Source organism: Zonotrichia leucophrys, chromosome 10 (assembly GCF_028769735.1).
Source record: "Zonotrichia leucophrys gambelii isolate GWCS_2022_RI chromosome 10, RI_Zleu_2.0, whole genome shotgun sequence".
NCBI lineage: Eukaryota > Metazoa > Chordata > Aves > Passeriformes > Passerellidae > Zonotrichia > Zonotrichia leucophrys.
This window is the reverse complement of record NC_088180.1, coordinates 13,794,965-13,815,049: the sequence shown is the minus strand read 5'-3', so window position 1 is coordinate 13,815,049 and position 20,085 is coordinate 13,794,965. Positions and strand designations below refer to the sequence as shown.

Sequence of the window (20,085 nt, the reverse complement as noted above, 5' to 3'; positions counted from 1 at the left end):
ATAATTGTGACAGCAGCAAAGAATCAAAGCAAGATTAAATATGATTCAGCACTTCTCTGTTACCAGATCAGTCTCATAAAGGGTTTAAGTTCACACAGACTTGCTCTCTGTAAATTGAAAGATCTAGGCTTTTCTTCAAGGAGACTAATTGTGTAAAACCTTCCCTGAAAAAACCAATCTGATCACCACAAATGAAAATTTCCCAGACTCTTAAAGTTTGCATCTTCTGTAGAAAGTCCCAGCACTGCTATTGGTGTTTGCAGGTGACTTCTTTACCCAATATTGTTTGGAAGCCAGTCCCCCAGATTTTATGGCTTTATAGCTTTTCTCTAGCAGTTTTTGCTGGTTGTGGGTAGAGCTATTAAAACTCTTTTTTTTCTGAAGAGTAGATATTGAGAAGGAAACCTGCCCTTCACGGACAGTTAGTTATGTTTGGTGTATATATGCCAATCAGCAAATTACAGACCAGTATCACTGATAACTATTTTATGGGCTAACATTTGCAGGTTTTAGCTAGTTTTGTCACAAGTACATGATTTTTTTTTTTCTCTACTGTGTAGCATCATTATTGCCACCTTGGAATGTAAAAAAGAGATATTCTTCCATCATAAATAATTAGTAGAAATTCGACTGATTTCTACCTACAGGTGTTTTAGAATAAACTTTTAAATGCCTGCTGTTGATACACATTGATGAGTCACAATCTTGCTAAAGCAGATTAAATTATAAATGCTTCAGCCACTCTTTTTTTTCTCATTAATTACCATGGAAAAAGGTTTTTTAAATTACTAAATCTTCTTATTCATGATTTATTGCAGTTTTTGCTTTCAAGGTGCATATTTATGAGCCTTGTAATGCTTCTAAGGGACTGCAGAACATTAATCACTGCTATGCAAGTCTACCTGAATTTAAAGCTCCTTTGGTTGTTTAAATCATCTGTACAGCCTGTAGTATGTTTTCTTTTTCATGTGTTCCATGTCAGCTTGTTCACCACAGACGTCATGATTAGCCTCAGGTTGGGTTATAAATCCAGGGTAGGGCTGGCACTTAGTGAGTATCAAATCAAGCATTGGCCATGGATCTGTGGTGCTGTCCTGGGAGGGGAATCTGCAAAGCTTCACCCAGTGAACCCACACTGGCATTTCAGAGGATTTGTTTGGGCACGAGGAGCAAAAGAGTCAGAAGCAGAATATTAGAGCAAGATTTATCAGATTAAATAGTCCCATGTGAGACAGGATGTGTTTTGTATAGGTGAGAAGAGAGTGTCACTTGTCTATCAGCATCTGTCTCTACAGAGTTTGGCCAGATGTTTTATTTCTAACAGTTCTTCAAGCAAAAGTTTAGTAATTCATTTAGCTTTGAGTTATTGCCAGCTCTGCTGAGCAAGACCTAGCTCCCTCAATAGATGATAAAATAAAATTGATTGGGTGATGGAAACAACATTTATTGAACTTAGAAACAAAACCACAGCATGGGTAAAAGAGAAGCCACCTTTGGCAGAATAAATGACGTTATCAGTGCCAAAACTGTGCAGTGTCAGGATTTAAAATAGATTCAGAGGATGTGGCTGCAGAGATGAGTGTTACAGCAGCTGGTGTGGCTGTGGGGAGTGGTATTGGTCCAGGACAGGCAGCACCTGGTAATTTGATTTGGGTGGCTTTATTCCAAGGGAGAGCCTAATAAAAACCTATCAAAGAGAATATGTGGAAATGCCAAAATCTTTAGAAGCGGTGTTTCTGGATTTTCCTGTGCACCACTCAAAAAGAATAAAAAAAAACAGTAGGAAAGGCAATTGACCGGGAGTTTCAGTGGTTGTTCAAGCAATGAACAAACCTTTATGTCTCATTAGCAGCACAAAGGTGTTGCTATTTGCTCTGAAGAAAAAAGAACATGCTGAGGAGTAACACCTGCCTTTGCCTGCACACTTCAGTGCCTGCTCTGTGTTTTATGTTTGCAGGTGCTCTGCGCTCACAGACACTGGTCCCTGAGAGTTTGGCAGCACCTGACCTCTGTGCTTTCTCTTTAGTTACAGCCTAGAAGGCCTTACTGGGGACTCTGGGGAGAACAAGAAGCCCTCTGCAAACCTGGAGGCTTCTTCCCTGAGCTCCAAAGACCTCAGGAGGAGTCCCCTTGCCAGCAATCAGTCCCTGGTCCTGCTCACTGAGGAGCTCGAGCAAGGAGAAATCAGAGACTACAACCACCAGGTAAAACTGTCCAGCTGCTGTTGGGAAATGCTGCATCAACATTTTGGAAGTCATTTTCCCAAGTGACAGTCTTGCAAAGGCTTCCACTTTACATGTACATATACATAATGTTAAAAATCTTTCATCTTTAACATGGAGGAACCTCCAGCTATTTTAAATTTTCTGCTTCATGGCAGCAACACAACACTTGTGTCTTCTCTTGCTTAGAGGAATGGCATTTTGGGGGAACAAAGTGCTAAGCATCAGATTTTTTTTTTGTCATATTGAGCCACAGCCTACTTTTGCTGAAGAATTGGAGTCACAACAACAATTTCCATGGCCATGAGAGAGTTTTAACAATATCTGATTTTTAATGCCTTGCAAGAAAATCAAGCACACATAGTCTCTGGGTTGCATAATTAGTTGTCTGACACTTAAGAGGCAAAACAAAATGTTGCATTTCACCTGAGTACTGTTTCACTGTTTCAGAGTGAGAGTTGCAGTAAACATGAGCCCCGAACTGGGCTCTGAAGCTGGGATGGTTCTGTCATTCCTGACATACTCAGCGTGGTTCTGTCCTGTTCTGCAGGTGCATCAGACATCACAGCCACAAGGATTTAACTTCTGCACTTCTGCTGCTTCATCTCCACTGACCAAATCCATGTCTCTAATGTCAATTAGCAAACCAGTGCTCGACAGTGAGTAATCCAGTTTTCCCTTATCCACTTTGTCATCTGTATAATTGAGTATATCTTGCTTTCTTCCCAAGGCAAAATGTGCTCCTGCCCGCTCCTGCTTCCTTTATTACATGAAGTAAATGTTTCACTGCTGCATGGAATTGTGGGTGGATAGGCAGAATTCATTCAGTTTAGTTTTGTTCTTCCCAGTGTATCCTTGCTATTTTCTTTCTGTTAGGTTTCCTTTGTGTGGGTTGTTTTTTTCTTTCTAAATTAGACTACTGGTATGAAAACTATGATTTATTGAGTTTGTTAACTAAAAAAAAAAAAAGGATCTCATTTTGCATCCTTTCACCTTTCAGAGTTTCTTCCTTTGATATCAGGTAAATTCTACTTGAGATCTTTCTTCCCTGCATCTAGATTTTTTTTAAAGCTGATACATGGGAATTTGAGAATCCATGTCTTGATCTCTTTGGAGGAGTTTGTTGCTATTCATTCTGAGTTAAATATTTTGGAGCAGTTGGGTGTAATTTATTGAATCTCATTCCTGGAGAAAATAATGAAAGATGATTCTATAAAATTTTCCAGTTTAGCTTAATTGAAGCGATAACAAGCACTTAATTTTGCAACTTAGCTGAATTGATTCTTTCAGCTGAAAAAGTCATTCAGAAGGCTGCAGCTGGATGTGCTTTGGATGTATTACACATGTTTTCATTTTATTAATTGCCAGCCAGAAACCCTATTGACATTTTAGCTTGTGTCAATTAGTGATGGTGTCTGATCTTTCTTCTTCAGTAATGTGATTCTCTCTTGCAAAGGACAACAAGGTGCTTTAAGAAAAGTGTTTTATTCATGGAGGAGAGGAGGAAGCTCACAGGGATTGTGCTTTGTCGGAAATGGTTTTAAATTCTTCAGCATGATAATTCCATGATTAATAAGAATCTGGAGGATTCTTGCTGGAGGAAGCTCACAGGGATTGTGCTTTGTTGGAAATGGTTTTAAATTCTTCACCATGATAATTCCATGATTAATAAGGATGTGGCCTGACAGATGTGTCCCCCAGCAGCAGTAACCAAACCAGGGCAGCTCTGTCCTGTGGAGAGACCAGATCCTGCCCTCTGTGGTGGCACTGCCTCTTCCCTCCTTGGACTGAAGGTCCTCATTGTTGTTTTTTGAGGCAACCAGTTTCTCTTTAGAGGCAACCAGCCTCTGACCAAACACCAAAAAATTTGGCTGGCTCCCCAGAAATGAGCTGTTGGTAGCTGAGGAAGCCTGGATGGCCAAGGCTGTTAAAATGTCCTGTGACCTGGTGTTAAAAATGCCATGGAGGCTTGATTATCCCATCTCCTCCTAGAGCCAGCGTGGCCACCCTGGTCCCTGGAGAGAGAAGGAAACGAGAACATGTGGTAACCTCTCCAGAGGGGCTGTGGGCAAAGCAGCAGGGTTAGTCTTGTGCTTTGAGGCAGATGTCTGTGGGTTTGGGACACTCAATGAAAACATGACTAACATTCCTCTGAGCTTTATTTGCTCAGCCATTAATTTGTGACATTTTTATAGGAAGGTGGTTTTAAAAAATCAGAACATTTGAGGGGTTGATGCAAGCATCCAAAAGGAATAACGTGGAAAATTTAGCTCACGGATTTTTTTCCCAATCCTGACACCTTCCTGACTACAGAAACTTCAGTAAATCATCCAGAGAAGTTGTGGCTGCACCATCCCTGAAGTGTTCAAGGCCAGGTTGGATAAGGCTTGATACCTGCTCTAGTGGAAGATGTTCCTGCCCATGGCAGAGGGCTGGAACTGGATGAGTTTTAAGGTCCCTTCCAACCCAAACCATTCTATTATTCTGCTTTTATTTTATAGCTTTGAAAGAGGAACAGTGATGTTTTAATTGTGACCATAGGACAGTTTGGTGCCTCTTACAAGGAGGTCTTGGTGTATAAGCTCCCTTGTGTCACCTGGGTTTGATGTTTTTCCAGCAGGACACTCGAGAGTTTTGCAAGAATTGTATGGAAGGGAATTCTAGGACAAATTCAGTTCTTTATTCCACTTGCATAATTTTGTGGTAGGTGTTTAAAAAAAAAAAAGACCCTGTGATCCCTCCAAATGTGTGTTTCTGAATGGGAAAAAAGCAACATGCTGTGCTCGAGAACTTCAAAAACTAAATCCAGATTAATAAACATATGGAGGGTTTTCTATTATTTTACTGTTTATTGTCATATGTGCTGAGGCAGGAGCAATTTCCAAGACCAAGTTCCTAGCCCACACTGCATCTGATGTGTCAGATGTTCCAAGAGCTGATGTGGCCATTCACAATGTTAATCCTTCAGCATTTTATAGAGGGAGGTCACAAGAGCTGTTGGCTGGAGTGCTCGGAAGAATGCTTTTAGGGTTGGAATAGCAAATTTCCAGTGTGGAGCACTGTTATAAAGCCAGGAATTGCTATAAATAAAACCACTGAAATGGAAGTTGAACTGTGCTGGCAAAGGTGGTTCAATTTACAGTAAAGTATTATTGTTCATCTTGACTTTTAGTCTAAATAGACAGTAGACTACAGAAGAAAAAGTCATATTGCCTAATTGTGTTCTTCAGGTCTGGAACACTAGAACAACTTCTTCAAAAGGCAGTCTAAACAAAACTAATGCATGGGTCTTCCTAATAATTTTTCCATTTAAATGTCTTTACTGTGCCCATTTTAGTCAAATTGCCTGTAGACAATTGGCATTTGTGACTAATGGCTGGAGGAAGTGTTATGGGGCATTTGTTCTGCATTGCTTTTGTAGCACTGGCTATTCCTTGGACAGTGTTTTTATATTCTGAATTCAGTTTTGATGTATGATACCAGCCATGCAAAAAACCCTCCTTGTACTGGCTGAAAGGCCATGTTTTATTCAAAGAGAGAAATAATTGCTTTGTCTTTCTCTTGGAAGGTTAGTACTGATAAAGTTTTTAGCCTGTTTTCCCTGTTCTGGAAGTGAATTGATGTGTCCATGGACTAGATAATTAAAAGTACCTGAATACCTGTGCTGAAGATGTTTAATGTAGGTGCTTAAGTAGGACCCTTGTGTTTAATGTAGGTGCTTAAGTAGGACCCTTGTCACACCTGTCCCAGGGACAGGGGTTCCTCAGCCCTGTCCCAGACACCTTTCCTGAGGACACACAGATGTACCATGTGAGCAGTGGGTGTCCAGCTAGCAGCTCAGAGGTTTTCACCTGTGCTTGTATGAAGAGAAGGTTTGAGAAATAGGGCCTTTGGGAATCCAGTTTTAATGAAGAATGGCTAGCTGGCTCCTAATTGTCTTTTCAGAGACCAATACCTAAAAAGAATTGTTGAGAAGCTGCTGCTATGCAAGGGCTGCTCTTAAAAATAAATGGTGGGATATTTGATATCACAGACTTATTGCTAAGTTTGGCACTATGTTTGGTAGGCATCTTCCAGGCAAGGGCAGAAGAGGATGTAGTGGGCTTTTCTCATGTTTAGGCAGTTTCTTTAAAACAAAGACTCCTAAATTTTAAAATAAGGCAGAAGAGATGCTTGTTTTTTCTGTTTTATTGTGGAAGAAGAGAAAGGAAGTGTGTCTTCTTTTTAATGCTGGAAATTTTGAAGGGCATAACATTATCAACATTGTTGATTTTTATTTTTTAGACATAGAAGTGGCAAGAACCTCCCCAGGTAGATAAAGGCAACACTTCAGATAAATTGTCCTTGCTAATATTTGGTAGCTTTGTTGTATCATTTAACTGCACAAAGCACCTTCAAACAGATACCTTGAGTTGTTCTAGTTTGACTCCATGGCAGTTCTTTCACGGAAGCTGATGCCCTTTGTCCAGAGGTTCATTTTGTTGTTGGTTTTCTGTTTGGAAAGATAACTACGTATAGTTCTTCACTAAGAGATCCTATAAAAAAAAGTCAGCAAAAATAGGGAGAGACTGGAGCCTTGAGCTGTGCGTGCAGTGAGACCTGTGCCCTCTGAAACTTGCACCCTCTAGAATTTTCACATTCTCAGTTGTTTCTTGTGCCTTTCTGAAGTCAGCTGCTTTGCAGACTTTTCCTTTGCTTTGCTTTTAGTTTGCTTTGGCTGCTTTCCTCTCCTTTTTATTATTAAATGCATTTTCAAGCATGCTCTAATGTCTGCTGTTAACCCACTTCTCAGCCCAGGGCCGGACTCGACCATCGAGACGAATCTCCTTCTCCTTCAGCATCTCTCCACTCATTCCTAAGTCTAAAACTCTCTTTTCTATTGGCTCTTCTTCCAGTGATGAGGAGGAGGAGTTGGATAGTAAGTAATCCTTTTCTGTGCAATGCAGCCATAATGGGTGGAAACACAGGGAAATCTGGTTTTCTGCTTCAGACACTGGAATTTCACCTTGCAAACATTGAACTCCCTTTCCATAGCATGATGTCTAACAGCATTATCTTAGTCCTGGATCTGAATACTAACTAATGGCAGAATTTAAAGGGTTATTATCCAAAGAATCTTCTACATCAGCACCATCACATCTTACCTGGTTAGTTTTAGTCTGTATCCGTGTGGCAGATATCATCACCTATCACTCTGAGCAGCAAAATGATCTTTACCTTTTTACTAAAACCAAAATATTTGCCTTGAGCTTTTTGCAGGGCATGGAGTTAGCAGAAGAGGTGCATCCTTGCCCTCCATAGGTGACAGTGAGTGCATTGCTCAGTGAAAGAGGAGGACAGAAGCCCTGTTTATTAAATTCTGAAAATCTTCAAAGCAACTTCACAGTTCCCCCACTATGCAAAAAACACAAATTGAAGTCAAAGACCTTCAATCCTCAGATGTTCATATCTAGATCCTGAATAGTTCTGTGGGAAACAGGTGAGAGTTCCCCAGCAGTTTTTTTTTTTCCTCCTGCAAACTCCATTGCTAAAAGCAGCCCAACTAAGGCAGAAGATTGAATTAAAGTAATTTAGACTTGTCTTGTTTTGTAAAATAGGCTTACCAAAGATTATTCAAAATGCTTCCTATTTCTTAAGCATGTTTTATTAGACTGTTGAAATAAACCAGACACATTCCTTGTGTCCTTACTGGGATGGGGGAAATTGCTTTCCAGTCCAATAGATTTTGATTGCTTCCTGAATTTAAAACAATCTCCACGCTATCCACGTTGTACATATCTGAATTCTCCTCCTTTCCTTTCCTGTCTTCACTGTGGGTTTGTCCTTTCCTTCAGCAAAGTCCTGTGCCCAGGTGTGATATTATCACTTCCATATTTAAGCTCCTTCCTTGTTTCTCTGTCCTTTTCTTCTGCTTTTAACAAAACCCACAATTCATGGTCCCCACAAAGTGAACTGCCAAGACACAGCTCTGCATTCATGTGATGCTCCACAGTAAAAATATCCTTAGGGAAACTTTCTGGTGGAGTTTTTTTGTTTGTTTGGTGAGTTTTGGTTTTTAAGCATTTGGGTTATTTTTTTTTTTCTTTTAAGCATCTAATACTTGATATTCATGTTAGGGTATGACAGTTTTAGAGGATATTTGTAGCAGCCAGTATTTTTCTTCTCTCCCTCAACAGTGCCCCTGTTAACAATGATCATTTAAGATTATGTCAGATATTGTCTCAAACAATGATATTGTTTTCTTTACATATTTGAGGATACTGCAACATGGATTTCAGATGGCTGGACAATTATTATGAAGCCTTTGGATTTCTTGAGCCACAAAAGTTTAATTATTGACAGCATTAAGGCATTGCAAGCTGGTTTCAACATCATAGTCCAGTCACTGCTTTCTACAGAATGGATCTTGATTAATTATTTGAAGTCCAGCTACCATATGAATTAATTTTTGTGGGTGGTCCTTAAAAGGTGTTCGGATAAATACAGCAAATTTTGGCTGCTAGCCCAGGTTCATTGGGCATAGATAGGAGTTCTGGCTTTTGAAACAAAAACTTACTTCTTTTGTGAGTTCTGAAGTAAGATTTCAGTTTTGTTCCTGATCATGACAGGGAACAAAAAGGTTATGAAAATAAGCTTTCCTTCCTCTGTTCTTCTTCAGAAACATACCAGAAGGTGAGAAGATGTGTCTTTTTCTATGCTTATTTTTCTGGGGTTTACAGCTTGCAGCAGTGTTGATCATGGGATGTTATATTATAATCTAAAACATGAAATCATAAACAGACCTTAATTCTTCACTGGATCCATTTTGCCTGCCAGCACCCAGAATCCCCCATTTTTAAGCTGAAACAACTATTGAAGTAAAAGATAAATGATACATAACTGTAGTTCTCATGCAGTGTCTTTTCTCAAGTTAGTGAAAAGCAGTCACAAATATCAAATTATTGCAGCTCTTCATTCAGTTTTGGTCACATTTCTGATATTAACTGCAAAGAAACAAAAAGATTTGGGAAATACTTAAATAAATACAGTCAAACTGATGAATCTTCTAAAAAAAAAAAAGGAAAGAGTAAGGACGTCTAACCCAGTTTAAAAGCAAGCTAGAAGTGAAATGGGAACCAGAGTTACTGGAGCTTTAACCAAGGATTTGGGAGTCTGTAAATTGCTTATGTGATCCTAGTAGGCAGTTAGATTTTATATTATAGTTTTATATTATAAAAATATAATATCACTATTGGAAGTGGAATAGTAGACTTCATTTCATACATATTACAGTTTTACTAACTTTGGTGTATTTGGGATAAATCATTAATGAGGTGAAAGATTTTGCAAGGGAAATATTAACACAGCTCTCCAAGCAGGGCTTAGGTAACAGGGTATGCCTGTATTTTAGTTTCTCAATATGAAGAAATTATATTTCTGTTTCAGACTCTGTTGGCACTTGATCAGTGGTTAGAAAATCTGCATTTAAAGCCTAGTATTGCATGCACAGTTTTTCCCTAATGCTCTTATTGCTTTTGGATAAAGGGCCATCTTGGCCTCTAATGGCAAGTAGCTCTTTTGCATTCACGCTTAGCATTAAGGGAATTTGAGCCAAAATAATGTTTTTCTTGCAGTATATATGCAGGAGCCTTGTAAGGTGACAGTCATGCTGCTTCTTGAGCTTCAGATAGGGCTGCAGACAGTGCTTGTATGAAGGTTTTTTTGAGTCTTGGCAAGGCCAGTTATTTCAGAGAGAGCCCTGTGTCCTGGATCATTTCATCCTGATTTTTCAGTGTTCTTCAATGGTTCTGGTAAATGTTGTCTGCTCCCAGATCTGCTCTAAATGCGTTGTGCAAGAAGGTTTCTTGGGCAGAGAGAGTTGGTGCCTCTGGCAGGGCTTCAGCTTCGTGTTGAAATTGAGCCTTTCCTCAAGCAGTGTTTCGTGACGAAGCCCCAGGCTGGTAACGTTTCATGGAAAACAGAATAAGGCTTCCCTTGTTTCCCTTACTCTTTATGAAGTGCCTCAGGATTTTGATGGGAAAATGAACTGCAGTTTTATCAAGGAGAAGTTTCATACATGAGACCCGGATGTGCTGTACAATGGATCCTTTCTAGTGGAGTATAAATAAAAGCATTGTGTCAGAATGATTCTCATTTATACCTATTGTCATTGAACTGGCAGTTCTGTTTCAGCCACCCTGATTTACCAGCAAGTTTAACAGTTGCATGGTCTTTACTTAATAGCTGAAGAGTGATAAAAATACTAAACAGGCTTTCACCACTGCATCTAATTTGAGAGCAGCTAAAGATACAGGGAATAAGCTTTATCCTGAGCACATGAATTCTGTTCTAAACACCCATTTCTGGAAAACATTTCCCTTTCCTCTTGAACCATCCCAAAATGCAAACCATGTTTTTTGCAATCAGTGAGCTAAGGTTGCAGTCTAACCTGTACTCCCCTCCTTTCCCATCTTTTGCAGGTACACAGTCGTTGGGCGGCTCCATGGGCTCCTCTGTGCAGAGGTACAGTATTGCAGAATATGCACAGTATATACAATGCAGTATTGCAGTATATAAAGTGCAGTATTGCAGTACATACACAGTATATACAGTACAGTATTGCAGAATAAACAGTGCAGTGTTGCAGTATATACACTACAGTATTGCGGTATATAAAGTACAATATTGCAGTATATACAGTGCAGTATTGCATTATATACAGTGCAGTAATTGCAGAATTTACAGTACAGTACTGCAGTATATACAGTGCAGTATTGCAGTATATACAGTACAATATTGCAGTATATACAGTACAGTATTGCAGTATTTACAGTATTGCAGTATATGCAGTGCAGCATTGCAGTATATACACTACAGTATTGCAGTATAGAAAGTACAATATTTCAGTATATACAGTGCAGTATTGCAGTATATACAGTACAATATTGCAGTATATACAGTACAGTACTGCAGTATATACACTACAGTACTGCAGAATATACAGTACAGTATTGCAGTATTTACAGTATTGCAGTATATACAGTACAGTATTGCAGGATTTACAATACAGTACTGCAATATATATAGTACTGCAGTTTCTACAGTACAATATTGCCGTGTCCTGGGGACACCCTGCCTCTGCTGGGGCCACTCCTGCACTGGGCTCTGCCCTGGGCACCCCAAAGCCTTCCAGGCACCAGGGCACTTCAGCTGAAAGCAGAAGTTGTGAAAATTAATCCTGTGTCTCTAAAGGCTGAAGAATGTTTTAGACCACAGAATATGAAAGTCTATTCTAAGTCTCATATCTTTACAAGGCTGTTTATTCATAGCTAATAACATCAGATTATGCATTAAAAATTTATTTGTTGATTATGCATTATTGCAGGGTATTGGTTTACCCTGAGTTTTATGTTACACTAAAAGTAGTTCTTTCTGCCTGTGGCTAATTCTCTCTGTGTCTCTATAACAAAGGCCATGTTTTTGTATGTTCCTTTCCATCCTTGCAAGTTGCACAGTGGAGAAAATCTTCCTGGTGGCTTTCAAGGTGCTTTCCTGGAGGAAGGATGTTTGTGGCACTGGGTATCTGGTTTCTGTGCCACTGACAGCCACTTTGGCTTTATTTTGTGACTCGAGGCTCTTCACCTCTGCTGTCTTTTTCTCCTTGATTTAATTAGTATTTGTGTTCTGCTTTTGGTTTGTGTTGTACTTAATATTGACAGACTATGTCATTTAATGCAATAATAGTTTCCTTATTCTTCTATCAGAGCTGAAGAAGTCATAAGCTTGTGCATACAAAGGCTGGCAAAAGTTATCTGTGATCCTAAAAATTCCTAAATTAATATACATAACCATTGTGGTTATTACTTAATATTGGTGTTCTCATTTCTCAGGGGAGGCTTTGCAGACAGTGTGGTTTCTGTTAAAGGCATTCACTGCCTTTTTATAGTTCATTAGATGCCTTTCTCTGGAAGGAATTGGTTCTTTAAAGCATTAATGACTCCTGGTTATTTGACAGGGGAGCAGCAGAGGGTGCTATGGCATGGCCTGCTTCAAAACAGATATGAGGATTCCTTGACATTTATCTTAAAATGAGTGGATTGGCATTTTGTCTTTACTTTTCCTTCTCTGATAAAACACCATGAAGCACCTGGACTGCATTGGCTAATAAATGCATTTGTCCTTTAAAAATAATCTCTCCATTTAATAGATGCTTTGGGAAGGAGAAAAAAAACCAAAACAACTTTTATCTTTTTTTTTTTTATTTTAGCATATCTGAAGAGAGCAGCAGTGTCTCTGCTGGTAAAGGTGTAACAAAAGTCAGCCGCACCTTCAGCTACCTCAGGAATAAAATGTCCAGCAGCAAGAAGAGCAAAGTAAGTGCTACTTGTGATTTGTGGAATGCTCACAGGCAGCAGAGATGGGTTCTGTGTATAAGTCTTTGCCTGAATTTCTTTTTTTTTACTTACTCCCTCCCTTCCTTTTAGTTTTATTTAAAGGATAGGAGTGTCTGTGCGGTGATAGGAACTGGCTCCATGGGAAATCTTAGCACCCCAAAACTGAGCCCAAGGACAACTTAGTGAGGCTCAATAAGGCCAAGTGCTGGGTCCTAGATTTGGGTTACAGTGACAATGCTGGGTCAACAGTTGGACTGGATGATCTTAAAGGTCTCTTCCAGCCTTTATGATTCTATGTTTTCACTTATTTCCCCAGAGAGAATAAATTTTGCCCTGGCATGAGTTAGGCTTTGTAGAGATTAATGAGTTTAATTTTTACAGAACCTGAGAACCTTTAATAAAACAAGGACAGGAGCTGTAAGAAGGGACTGGTTGCCGAAGGCTGTTTTGCCTTCTCATAATTTTTTTACTTTTGCCACAAAGTTCCTGTGCACTACAGGAGAAGTTGCTCAAACAATGATTTTAGTGATGGCCAATATTTATATTTTTCCCTTTTATCCATCCTTGAAACTGTGAAATTTAATTTGCTGAAAGTTAAGCCCTGAATTTCCTGGGAACAGTATTGATTACAGCTGAATTTCCTGGGAACACTATTGATTACAGAAATTATTACATTAATGCTAAATCATTCACACAAATGGGCTGTTGTTGCTTTAGATTGTCCCTTGAAGATTAATATATATTTGGAGATTTTCTTGGCTTGGTTTGGATCTTTTACTTGAATCTCACCTCGATTCATCTGTCTGACAGAAGCTCAGAGCACTTTGCTGTCTTGTTAGGTGATGCGTGGTTAATGTGTTGGTAAATACTGTTGGCAGGCCCTTGAGAGGTGTGATGACACACAAATTCTTGTTATGGATCTGTCTTTCAGGATAGCCACAAGTGGCTCAGAGCTACTTCTGAGCAGCTTTAGGACAATGCTCTTCTCTGCTGCAAAGTGCAGTGTTGAAAAATTAAATCTGTTTACATAGAAACCTCTGTGCAAACACCAGTGAGAAGTCCAGGAGCATTTTGCACAGACTGTGAGTGGGAATGGAAGTTCATTAACAGGTTCTTGCACCTAATGTGAGTAATCTCTAAAGCAAAACTGAAGAGAGAAGTAAGAGATCTGCTTGGGACAGAAAATATAACTGCAGTGCTTTTAGACACTTGCTCAGTGCAGTTTGATTTCACTAATTTCATGATTGTATCTGAAAATGTTGATAAAGAGTTGCTCCAAAATCCCAGCCCTAACAGACACTACAAAAAGTGCAGCTCATATCAACTCTCATACTTTTATTAAGTAAAAGACAAAATATCATTCAAGTTACAATTTCTTGTCTGCTCATGGTGGAATGTTTGCATTATGTACATTTTTAAGGCTCCACCAGTACATTTAAATAATTTGACAAAAAAATTCGTTGGAACACTGATTTCTCAGAAACATTATAAATGAGAAAAACCTGTAAGAGTTAAACAGAAGCTACAAAAGAAACCTTGAAAGGAGAACTTTGACACAGGAAGTTGGTTTCTGGGCTGCCGGGAGGGAGGGAGGCTTCAATGTCTTTCCAGCTTGGTTTAACTTATCTCCTGACCTTCAGAAATGCAGTTTTCTCAGATGAAATTGAGTAGAATAAAGCACATCTGAGTCTTTTGGAAAATAAAGAGAGTTATGTAAAAAAAAAAGTTTAAAAGAAAGGGGTATTTAGAGCACTAACTGGAGGGGATACTGATAGAAGTTGACATGAATTTACCCTTGCCTGGCATGTTATTTTGGGTTATCAGTGAATCTCTTGCCTTTAGCAGAGTGCCCCGATTCACATTTGCAAAGTCTTAAACATGCTCTATCTTTGTCAGTTCAGGAAAAAACCCTCTTTTTTTTTTTTCATTTTGGTCAAGACTTTCTGAGAAATTACAACAATTAGCATGAGTAATTTCTGGTTTTCGTTGCCTTGCACAGTAATAAGGCAGTGCTGTGCCAGCAGCAGCATTTCAGAGTGTATGGTAGGAGTTGCAAGTGTTTGAAAGGATTAAGAGACAGGGAATATATGTGACCTGCAGAGCAGGAGGAGCTCAAACACACAAAACCTCTCTGTCTGGGCAACTTCTGCAGTGCTTTGTTTGCTGAAGTACTACATAGCAACACTGAGGTATGTGAAAATTCACTTTTTCTGTAGCCCAAACATCACAGAGTGTTTGATTTATTCTGCTCTACCTTTCAAAAAGGTGGTCTTATATTGACTCGTAAAACATTACTCACATCCTTTTCTACCTGTATGGGTGTGGTTTTTAGTTTTATATTTTTTTAGCAGTGGAAGCTAAGGTAGGGCAAGATGAAAGCAACACAAAATAGCTAAAATCATCTTTAAGGAAGTCAGCAATGGTCCTGCCCCTCCTCCTTTTTGCACAACTGCTCCTGTCCCTGGCCCTGCCGCAGCCTCCGGCATCGCCATGGGCTAGCGGGGAGCAGCTCCTGCTGCGGAGCAGCTCCTGCCCAGGGCAAGGATGTCCATAAAGTGGAATAGATTCTCAGAAGTACCTCAGATAACAGTGAAGCTGGTGGGCCTGAAGCACTGGGAGGTAAGAGCTGCGTGGTTCCTGGGGAGTGGGATCCTCTGCTGCAGTGGCTGCTCTGGCACATCGCTTCAGCCACGAAGCCGGGCTCCAAATCTCACTGGCAGCTCCAACAGCACAAATATAGTCTTGTTGCTACAATCCTTCTTTAAATAAAGTTCCAGTAACTGCTGCAGGAAAAAAGAAAAAGCTGAAAAAAATGTCATTGTGAGACTTTGTCCTTAAGAGGAGTGGCTGGCAACCCTTGTGTGGAGTTTGCTGTTTCCTTTTTGAAAGTGGTGCACCAATTTCCTGTTTTTCCTGAGGCTTTATATGAAATTAAAATTAGACTTCAGAATTGCTGGGCTTTGCAGTGAACTTCAGGTAGATTTAAATTATAGGATGGGAAATCTCCTTTCAGCATGAGAGTCAAAAGATTTGGCTTGAGCTTAGAGTGATCTTTTCTCCTGGAGCTTCACAAGGCTTGGAAGTAGAGCAAAACTCCAGGCATCAACTTGGTACCATCAGCCCAGACCTAAATTGCAGAGTTTAAGTTCCTGAACCCTCCCAGGCTGGATATGGTTAAAGATGGTCAGGTCAGTGGGTGGAAAATGGGGCTGTGGAGGTTCCTGTGGGGTGGTGTGAGCCAAGCTGATGGCTCAGAGGAGGCGGAGATGTGACGCAATGCAGACTTCTTTTCTGGCAGCTTTTCTGCTTCAGACAGGATTATTCCATATGGTAATACTCCTAGTTTTGCTTATTTGCAGAACAAAACAGTGTTTGGGGCCAGTTAATAGACTTTCTGTTTGACACTTTGCAGAGAGAGACTCAGGCACTGGCATTTTGCCTGGGATGTGGTGGGAGAGGAGTCCTTAGGCTGTTCCTGATGGTGTGAGTGTGTCATCCAGGGCTCAGCAGTTTCCCTGCAGTGCCTGCAGAGCTCCATCCCTCTTTAAGCCACTTCATGGCAGTTGCTCACGTGGGCAGCTCTGCAGCTCCCTGATATTCAGGCTGGGACAGTAACAAATAACAAAGTGCAAAGATAACAAAATGAATAACAAAATGCAAAGATAAGCTGACACAAGCCTTTACCAGTTTCTGGTAAAGATTCTCCTTCAGATGCCAGGAAATCTGCAGCAACAGTCAAAAGTACAGACCTGGAGCTGACTCGTGTCATAAACATTTTGGGAGTTGGTACATGGAAAGACAAGGAGTTGTTGTAATTCAAATTCAGCATTTTTCTGTGGAGTTTCCTTTAAAATTTGTTTGGAAGAATTCCAAATTCATGAAAGGCTGCAGGGGAAAATGTTTCAGATTTTTAATATTTAGTATTTTCTTTCTAAAGTAGAGACAGAAAAGAAGCAAAAACTCTCCTCAAAGTTGGAGAAGCTGTCTGTGCTTGTCATCTTTCCAAAGCTGAGTAGCCTAGAGGTTGAGTCGTGGCCTGTGGAAGATGAGAGGCTCTTTTATGGTGTTGCTGTTGTTCCCCAGCCTTTGTTTGGTGCCATAGGTCGAGAGTTTGTAGAAGATCCATTTGCCAAAAAGCTTCACAGAGTTACTTGGGGTTGCATGTAACTGTTGAAAAAGTTGCTAGTTGGAAGGAAAACAGAGGTGGAAATATTTTGGCAGTAAGGCTGTGGAGGCACTGAGGAAGAGCTTGTGTTCTCCATTAGAAATGCAGTTGAAAATCACGAGCCTTATGGTTTGGTCTTAAAAATTAGCTGTGTTGAAAGTCTGATACACACTGCACGTGGTATTTATATTTAACAAAATTTATTTAAAGTGCTGAAGAGGGGTAAAGTCATTAAGCCAAGCAAGTATGAAACAAAGGTAGAAGGAACTAAGTGCCTTCAGAACAGACTTGGTGTCGTGTGCAGTGGTGAGACACCTGTGTGAGTCAGTGGTATGTAAATCCACTTCCCCAGGGGCTTTTTTCAGGGAGAGCTGTGCAGACACATGGCCATTGTTCAGGTGCACCTCGATCAATACCCTCACTGTGCCGAAGGCAAACACTGAGCAATCTGTAACTGGGGGACAGACCTCTGCCAGTGACGAGGCTCTGGGTCACTCTGTCTCGGCAGGAAAAAGAGAAAGATAAAGAGAAGACTAAAGAGAAGGACAAAGATTCCAAGGAGAAGGAAAAAGATAAGAAGCTGTTGAATGGACATCTCTTCACTGCAACCTCTGTTGTAGCCCAAGCAACCTGTTACCACTGTATGAAGCCTTTCAATAAGGATTCGTACTACTGTGCAAGTAAGTCAGGGGGGGTTCCCCCCATTCCTTTTATTCTTCATTGAATCTGGCATGGAAAATGCAAACCTTACACTTTATTTTCCTTTTGCTTGAGGATGTGAGGTGGGAGGGAGGCTTTGGAGATAATGATTCATGGAGCGGTGTGTTGCCCTGTGGAAACTGGACTGAAATGAGTCATGGCTGCATGGAGGTGTCCTAAAAACCTCTTTCCTAAGCCTGAGCTCGGCCATCACACAGGCCATGGGGTTTTCTACCCCTTGTTGGGCTCTATCAGCCAGGAGAACGTTGCTTATTTCAGCTGCATATAGTGGCTTGGAGCTGAGGTCCTTTGATAAGATGGACAAAGGACAGGGACAGCAGGCTTGGATCATGGCTTCTATGTGTAGTGGGGGAAAAAAAGTCCCTCCTGTGTGTGGTGTATTACCTTAGTTCTCTGAAATACTGCTTCAGTGAGCCCACAGTGGGAACCACATGGTACAAAAAGGAAATGCTGACCCTCTGCTCCCTTTGAACAAGAAATTGCATCACAGGTCAAATGACAGGTACCTGTGTGCATGTGAAGAACGTGCAGCACAGGACAGGCAGAGTGGGAACCTCACTGAGGGTTTCTCATAGATTAGGGATTTTGTTCTCATTTCTTATCAGACAGTTTCCCCTGCCTGCAGCTCGATAAGGTCAGTGGTTTTTGTGTGGTCAACACCACAATGCTGCTTCATGCAGCAACCCAAAGCTATAGAACATGCAGACAAAACCTATTTTTTCCCCACTATAGCTCAGTGAAAAAGGCTTTCCTCTCCTCAGTATTAGTAGTTTTTTACTCCACTAGTTTAGAAATGAGTCAAAGCGAGTGCGGGAGCTGCTCCCAGGCTGGAGCCTTCCCTTGCTGCTGGTGGATGTGAGCAGGAGGAGGAACAGCCAGCTGAATCCCAAATGGCACTTCTGAGTTTCCTGGAAGAGATTTCAGCAGAGTTGTTTGTCTGAGACACACTCTGTGTCAGCCTGATGGGAAATGTAAAACATCAACAATTACAAACTCTCAAATGCATCCTCTCCCTTTCCCCTCTTGACTTTGTTAACAGCTCCTGAAGCCGCGTAGAACACCAAATATATCCCAGTTTAATGCTAATGAGATAAAATAACCCACCAGTATTGCATGTTTTAGCACAGATGTTCTTTCCTTGTTTTCAAGACACGATGCAAAATTGTTTCATGTTTTCTGCATTGGCCAGGAAATTAATGTCATAAAAAAATGGTGAAGGCCTATGTTGAGAGCTCACATCAGTGAGTGGTTCCTTCTCTCATTGCATCTAAAAATCAGCCTCAGATGCTTTGGAAATGATGGATGAGCAGCAGCAGAGGCTCTGATCCTCCTGTGCTGATGTTGGCTGGTGGTACCAGCACTGCTCTGTCTCACCTATGGATGACTTTTAATGCCTTTTAAAGCACTGGGTATTTTAAATCAATGTCTCAGCTTTTCAGTTATGCTCCCCCAGCTTCCTGAAACATCTACTCTATGCTGAAAGATTGTGCATGCTCTGAAACAAATGGGCAAGCAAAAGACCCTGATTTTTAGTAGCATTCTGCTTTGTCTTTTTTACTTTTTTTTTTGATCAGTGATGCAGAAAATAAGGTTTTGGGGGTTGTAGTTATTAATACTAGTGACACACAGGAGTTAGAGGAACTTCTCTCTTGCTGAAGAGTTGAATTGGAGGAATAAAGTCCCTACAACCAGATTTTTTTAACATGAAATAACATGAAAAATTCCTTTTTTTTGCCAAATGGTGCACACTAAAGAGCTGTCTTCAGGCTTTCAAGGCTTGAGTGTGAATTTCATGATTCTGAATTGTCTCAGTGCCTCTGTTCATGCACCAGAGGAGCAGGTTCTGTTCCTCTTTCTTGTTTGGTCGTCAAGTTTACATCACTTGTGGGTTTTTGCAAGAGTTTTTCAGGTTGCTTTGTTCTGTCTTCTTGTACACAGGAAATTGTGAGACATTGTCAGAATAGCAGCACCCAATGACCTTACACTCATATCTGTCAAAATGTCAGAATTACTGGCTTTTGTTGAGTCATCCCAAATGTAAGAGATGCTACAAGTGTGAGCATATTTTGTCATTCTGGACATAGAATTTTTTCGTTTTTTCTACTTCAAGAAATAATTCAGAACTTCATACTTATTTGTAAAATACAGCTCATTATCTGTGTTAGTGTTGTCATGAATAAGTGGAAATGTTTTTTTCTAAGCTACTGAATCTCCTCTTGAGCTGTGATCTTTCATCTGCCAAAAGAGTTAAAGCCTGAAACCCATTTCTCAATTCTTATTGGAAAAAAAAAAAAGGGAGTTTTAATCATCTTTAAAAATTTGATTCCCAGAAATCTGCTGGCAGAAGTCATGAGCAGATTCAGGGTATTCAAAAAAACAAAAAAGCAAACCAAAAAGCCAAGCCACTCAGCTTTTGCTGTGGCATACATGCAGCAAATTTAAAGCATGATGGTCTTTGCATTGGTGAATGTGATGCTTTTGGACCAAAAGTTCAGTTTCCAGCAGGAAGTCCCAGCCTCAAGGATTCCTGACAGATGCTGCTCCTGTTACCTTTTCTGGTAACCCTGCAGTACAGCAGCACTTGGATTCTGTGCCATAGATCTTA

The 20,085-nt window shown here is 40.3% G+C and overlaps 1 protein-coding gene across 3 annotated transcripts in view; it reads left to right on the top strand.

Moving 5' to 3' along the window:
• Window positions 1-20,085, top strand: part of AKAP13 (A-kinase anchoring protein 13) — a 73,430-nt gene that overhangs the window by 27,828 nt on the left and 25,517 nt on the right. For all 3 annotated transcript variants that reach the window (XM_064722718.1, XM_064722717.1, XM_064722716.1), the window contains 6 exons: window positions 2,027-2,204; window positions 2,773-2,881; window positions 7,015-7,140; window positions 10,682-10,724; window positions 12,469-12,574; window positions 17,269-17,440. In XM_064722718.1, coding sequence (XP_064578788.1) covers window positions 2,027-2,204; window positions 2,773-2,881; window positions 7,015-7,140; window positions 10,682-10,724; window positions 12,469-12,574; window positions 17,269-17,440 — 734 coding nt within the window. The remainder of the gene's footprint in view (window positions 1-2,026; window positions 2,205-2,772; window positions 2,882-7,014; window positions 7,141-10,681; window positions 10,725-12,468; window positions 12,575-17,268; window positions 17,441-20,085) is intronic.